General features: G+C 33.5%; 1 protein-coding gene across 1 annotated transcript; it reads right to left on the bottom strand.

Annotated features, from left to right (window-relative positions):
• Positions 1 to 429: 429 nt before the first annotated feature.
• Positions 430 to 2,627, bottom strand: LOC117101089. The gene has a single exon (XM_033240959.1). The coding sequence runs from the start codon at positions 2,554 to 2,556 to the stop codon at positions 1,582 to 1,584; it is 975 nt and encodes a 324-aa protein (XP_033096850.1). The 5' UTR covers positions 2,557 to 2,627; the 3' UTR covers positions 430 to 1,581.
• Positions 2,628 to 6,807: the final 4,180 nt, after the last annotated feature.

Genomic DNA, 6,807 nt, shown 5'->3' with positions numbered 1-6,807 from the left:
ACTAGCGCTTAGGAAAACGAGTCAGAAAGGTCATCCCTTCTTGTGTTGTAAATTCGATTCGGATGAAGTATCCTGAAATAGATGGATCGTATTCTGGTTTCAAAAACTTGTCTGAAGTTCAGTACGCAGTGAATGGCAATTATTAAACTACGACCAAACTTTAAATTAATAAACTTGTGTTTTTTATAAATATTGTACTTCAACAGGGAAGCAACTTCTGATGAATCTTCAGCATTATTTTTATGGCAAATATAGTAATGTACAGTATATAGTAGTCAACTATTTTTCTATGTGAATAAATGTTTTGTATTAGATGACTGGAAACATCTGTAGTTTCTCTTTTTCAATTTTGGTGTTGTACTAATGTATTAGGTGAGGTTACTTGCAATGTTGATTGAAAGTGAACACAAATGATTAGAAGTACAAACAGAAAGTATAAACATAAAATTTATAGTTTTATTCCACAAACCTACATTGCATTTGGCAACGTTCCTTTATAAATATCTGCATAGAAAGATGACACGAATTACTGAGCCAGATTGTCTAAGGGTGATCATTTGAACTTTCGGATACTTACAGTAGGGGCAATCTGAATACTGTACAAGTCATATTTTGATAATGAAAAAGTAGATTTTATATTATACAATACTTCACTATGGTTATGCCAACAGTTTGTAATTATTTACTGAGGAGGAAGCAATTACCCCTTCTAAGCATATCTCGCATTTAAAATTTAAGCAGTGCTCCAGTTTTCAGCATTAATTTCCGAAGCAATAAATGTAAAATTTTGTTTTAAGCATAATATATTTACAAATACAACATGGTTTGGCATATTCAAATATGTACAATAAGCAGTTTGATAGATATTTACAAAAAAAAAAAAAAAAAACGCTCAGCAAATGCCATGGTGTGTACAGCATGCACAGTTAACATTCAATTATGAATACATATTAAAATAAAAATTTGCATGTTATGAGCCACTTAAAAAAATGTGTACAACAGGCATAAGTTGGATGTCGGATGGTTATTTACAAATGAAACCTTGCTCAGCAAATGCTATGGTGTGTGCAGCAAGCACAGTTAATATTCAATTATGAATATTCATATAAAAAAATAAAAATTGCATGTTATGAGCAATTTAAAAAATAAATGTGTACAACACTGAGTTGGATGTCGGATAAATATTTACAAATGAAACATTGCTCAGCAAATTCTATGGTGTGTGCAGCAAGCACAGTTAACATTGAATTATGAATATTGAGTTTAAAAAAAAATTAAAAATTGCATGTTATGCGCCATTTAATAAAAATTTGTGTACAACAAGTTGGATATCGGATAAATTTTTACAAATGAAACTTTGCTCAGCAAATACCACGATGTGTACAGCAAGCACGGTTAAAATTAAAATATCATATTCATTTATAAAAATGCAGATACATATATTATGGATCATTAAATACAGAAAATCATGTACCATAAGTTCAGTGGTTAGTATGTGATTATTTGCAATTAAAACATTGCTCAGTATAAAGTCTTAGCAGGAACAACATGCACAGTAAACATTTACTGTATCATCTGAAATTAGAATCGGCTGCTGTGTCGTAAGATAGCCTGGCTTTTCTGTGGCTTTGGAATCGGCGCTATATTTGCAGGCAATGTTGGTACAGCGCAGGGAGGTAGAGACAGTCCATCACGCTTACATTTTACAACTCTGTCCATTAGCACAGAAACAAATGAGTAAGTTTTCTTCTCAAAAACTGGGCGGACAGACCAGCTCTTACACATCTTAGAATACGCTTGAGAGTACATTAACGAACCTTTGTTTGGCCCTTTAGACGCAACCATTTGCCCTCTGCCAATATGCGAATTGTGGTCTATTGCTGCAAGCTGTGTTCGAGCGAGCATGCTTTTATATGGGAAGTGTAAGCGTTTAGGACAATATTGCAGCATCATTGAATGGTATGATTCAATGTTCCCTGTGTGACAGAAGTCTGTCAAGCCAGACAAAGAGTCCAAAATGCCCTTATCCAGCACTACACTTTCAAGTTCTCTGTATGCTTTTGATGTTGGATTTATCCATTTCTTGCGCTCATTTTGTTCTGGCGAGTAGGCAGCATGCCCACATGTTTTCGTCTCTTCTCCCTCTTTCCACTCATGCTCCCCAGTTATGTGGTGAAGAAGTGACAACCATCTTTCTTTCAAAATGCTGGCACTTCCTTCACAATGCTGTGAACAGTTCCACAAATGATTGGATATACACTGTATCCATCCTATGAGCTCAGCTGTAGCCTTTGTCCTACCCTTTTCTGCTAGCTTTTTCCTTATGCTTTTGGCCACGTGCCACACATCATACTGATGCTTAATGTCTTCGTATGTGTCACGCATCAGGCATTTAATTTGGACGTGCCTGTCTGTGGCAATAGTGTCGATTACGCAGCCAAAGTCTATCAACCTATTAATGGTTCTGATCAGTCCTTCCTTCTCCATGGCATTTGAATTTTTCACCTCGCTGACCTGAATCAATTCAAAATCAAAAATCATACCCGTTTCCTGCATGAATTAAATAAGTGTACAAATATGTACTAGAATTTAAGGTTACATGGTTCTGAGTACACTGTTAATGTTATACTCATTTTAAATATCAAAATAGTCGCACAATGTTATAGTGCAATTTTGCGCTTGGGCCATTTTTGGGGCAAAATATCTTACTAATTAAACAATGCATCCCTTTAACAGACTGCATAACTGCAATCAGCACAAAACGTTGTCTAATAGAATGAAAGGTTTCATGCCTCTAGACCGTTCACAGATAATATTATGCTCATTTGAAATAAATCGTAACACAATTTTATTGCACAATTCTTGCACTTGGGCCATTTTTTGGGGCATAATATCTTACTAATCAAACAATTTATCCCTTTAACAGACTGCATAACTGAAATCAACACAAAAAGTTGTCCTAGAATGAAAGGTTTCACGGCTCTAGACAGTACACGGATAATATTATGCTCATTTGAAAACAACAGAAAAAACAATTTTATTGCGCAATTCTTGCACTTGGGCCATTTTTTGGGGGACATATCTTACTAATGAAACACTATATCCCTTAACGAACTGCATGCCTGAAATAAGCACATAAAGTTGTTTTAGAATTATAAGTTTCAAGGGTCTAGGCAGATTATTTTTAATATCATTATTCAAAAATTAATTTTATCAAATTTACACACTGATACTGTCACAAATTGAAAAATATACCCCTTTTCAAATCGCTTTTTAAACATGAAGGGATAAAGACACCAAGCTGATACTTGGAACATCTGATCATCATATATAAATTAATTAATGGTGCAAGTTTTAACAAGCGTACTTGCCCACAGGGTCAAAGGTCACCATGAAAACGAGGCATTTTTGTGCATTTTTTGTCCCGAATGACTTTTGACCTACGATTACTCCCTAAAATGATAAGTTAAAAATCCGGAATTTTTTGTGGTGAAACATTTTCAACTATATATTAATAATTTGGTGCATAATACCCATTTAATAACTGATTTGGGTATTTTAATGGGGGCTAAAAATGGAAGAAAAATTACGCAACCAAATAAGTTAGGGTGTTTACGAACCAATATTTTCGTAACGGGGTCCGGTATACCAAAAGTCAAGTCATATTCCTGTTCTACAGCCAAAAGTTAGTCTAGATATCAATTTTCAGTTAATTATCTTTATTCTATTTGAAGATATGGCTAATGGTATGACCCTAAAATTTCAAATGGCCGTAACTTCTAAACGACTTGGAATTGGCAAGTCAAATTTTGGGTTTGTTCGTCAGACATGTTGGTGCACATTATATCCGAGTTTCAAGAAAATCTGAGACGGTACCCAGCCATGATTTTTTGAAAATTTGTTGAGTTGGCACGGAATGACCCATTTATGAGAAGTTTTCCGTCCTCTGTTTCCTAGCCCAGCCCTCCATCCCCTAAATCCATGGGTCGGATGGGTACTACGACCTTTGGGTCAGCGCATTTGCATATTACCAATACACGTGCAACACCCGGCAGACCCAAGGCTCTCGGGAAGATAGAGCACTTAAGTCCAGAGCTCGACCATATAACAAGTGACAGTGTTATCACCATTGTGTATAGCTACGCGGGAAACTCGTACCGAAACGGTAAGCACCAAGTATACATAGCTGTTTTCACAATAGAGCCTATATTAATCAGAATATTTTTTTTTTATTTAATTTATTATAAGTTAAATAAATATAAATAAATGAATAAAGTAAATAAATAAATAGAAAATAAATAATTAAATAATTGATAAATTAAGCCTTCAAAAACAGGCAGACCAAAGAATGGAAAAAACCAAGCAGCAACATGAAAAATGCGCACTCCTGTCGTTGAGACGGCGTCACCACTACTACCGCGTACACGCATTTACTCCGGCGACAGTATGCTGGGCTCCTTCGGTAGCTTCCACCTTGGATAAGCCTCGGCTCTACTACCGTGCACTGCTAAGGTGGCGACGCCGGCTCAAGTAAGGGAGTTGCAGAATGTTATAATAATAATTCTAATTCTGTATTGTGATTCAAATATAACTCAAGCATTTTTGATGATATAGTTTACGAAAGTTTAAATGGTTTATCATCATTCACATTGCATACTGTGTATGTGTAAGACATTTTTTCTATTTTCTCTATGGTAGGACAACCACGTTGTTCGTTCAGGGTCCGTTCCGCTTGAGTGAACATGATTAGTGCGCAGCCGCACAATGTGTCATATAACTTTAGCTTGTTGTTGCTAAGAGATTATATTATAGGATAATGTGAATGCATTTCTTAAGCTTTGTCTACACTATCAAACTTCATCAAAAAAGCATCACATAAAATGTGATAGAAAAATATCATCAAAATACATCAAACTCCATCAAATAATGTGATGTACTTTGATGAAACGTAATTACCAAATCCAATTGGTTGGTGTGACTTTTAGTGTTTGCTTATTGGTCAAAAGGTGTTTCCTAATTTTAAACGTCCATACTATCAAATTTTTACATCAAAGTTGATCAAATAATAGAAATTAAACTGAATAAAAATAAAACCAAAGGTATGTGGATTGGGTACAATGTTAATAAAAAGAGTAACCCTTGCGATATCATCTTCATCCAAGAACCAATAAAGTTTCTTGGAGTATACATCGGATATGACAAGGAGTTGTGTGATTTTAAAAATTGGAATGAGAAAGTATGTAGTTTACAACAAATTTTAAAAACATGGGAAAAACGAAACTTCCTTTTTTCGGAAAAATTACTATAATAAAAACTCTTGCATTGTCAAAGCTTATATATAACACAAGTGTCACAGATATACCACAATCCATTATTTCTGAGATTAACAACATTTTATATAACTTTTTGTGGAAAGAAAGAAAAGAAAAAATAAAACGAAATACAATCATACAAGATACTACTAAGGGTGGTCTTAAGATGATTGATTTAAACTCAATGGTTGAATCCCTCAAATTAGGCTGGGTTAAGCGATTACTAAACCCTGACCCAGGCAAGTGGAAATTTATTCCATCTTTCTTTCTAAATCCTCTGCATGACTGAAGTTAGTTATGAAGATCATAATAAGTTTGCTAAAATGCCTAAATTTTATCAAAATATGCTAAATTCTTGCATAAAATTTAATAATGTACATGTATCGTCTGAACCACACTGCATCTGTGAGGTTAAAAAACAAAGGCTGTAGAATAACAGATTCATTAAATTAAATAAGAAACCTCTATTCTGGAAATCATGGATAGACTCAAATTTTAAAACTATTAATGATATTATGGTTGGTACCAGCTTTAAGAATATAAAGGAAATAATTCCACAACTTCCAAAAAAAACACAACGCGTTAATTGAATACGTAGCTTTAATTGATGCAATACCACGAAATTGGAAACATATCATAATACATAAACCTATTTGCACAATACATAAACCAAATGAATGTAAAACTAATTATAATGCTATTTTAAAGCAAAAGAAAGTTAAAGACTTTTATTTAACGTTTATAGAAGCCAAATTTAAAATACCAAAAGTGCAAAGTAAATGGGAAAATAATCTACAGATGTGTACCATAGATTGGGATTCATGTTGGAATAATAAGGTGAATTCCATGATGCACTTGAAAAAGATTGCACATTTTAATTTTAAATTTATTCATATGATACTTCCAACTAAAAACAGATTAAATTTATGGAATCTGTCCGCTACAAATTTATGCGATTACTGCAAATTACCTGAAAATGAAGAACACATGTTATTCAAATGCAAGAATATAGAAATATATTGGGTAAAATTTTATTTTTTGTTGGAAACATGTTTTTCTACTCCACCAAATTTTGTACTTGGTATGTACAATGAAATTACCAATGAGGTAATATCAATATTTACATTTTGCATCTACAAAAGTAAAATCAAGCATAGACTTGGACTCGGAAGAAGCTGTCCATGGATAATGTTTGTTTCATAATACTGTATTTAACTTTTAAAATGTGATTAAATGAGTGAAAAATAATACTATACTATAATATTTTGGCATGCCCTAAATCTGTCTCTTATACACATCTAGATGTGTATAAGAGACAAAGGTGTGTTTGTATAATGTTTAAATGATTTTAGTGACCACTTGGTTCATTTTTATTGAACAAAAGTGGTGGTAATTAAGAAATGAAAAAAATGGTATTACCTTTGGATGTTAATTTTTTTTTAGAAAAATGTGGGTATGATGCGTCTCACATACACAAAGAGCCAAGAGAAACAGA

The sequence above is a fragment of the Anneissia japonica genome, unplaced genomic scaffold, assembly GCF_011630105.1.
Source record: "Anneissia japonica isolate Jap-2015-1 unplaced genomic scaffold, ASM1163010v1 scaffold287838_len146374_cov139, whole genome shotgun sequence".
Lineage (NCBI taxonomy): Eukaryota > Metazoa > Echinodermata > Crinoidea > Comatulida > Comatulidae > Anneissia > Anneissia japonica.
Note: the sequence above shows the minus strand (reverse complement) of the source record. Positions and strands in the feature narration are given on the sequence as shown.

Bases quoted from the DNA above. Each gene is read 5' to 3' on its own strand.
- LOC117101089 (XM_033240959.1), bottom strand. From the start codon at position 2,556: ATGCAGGAAACGGGTATGATTTTTGATTTTGAATTGATTCAGGTCAGC.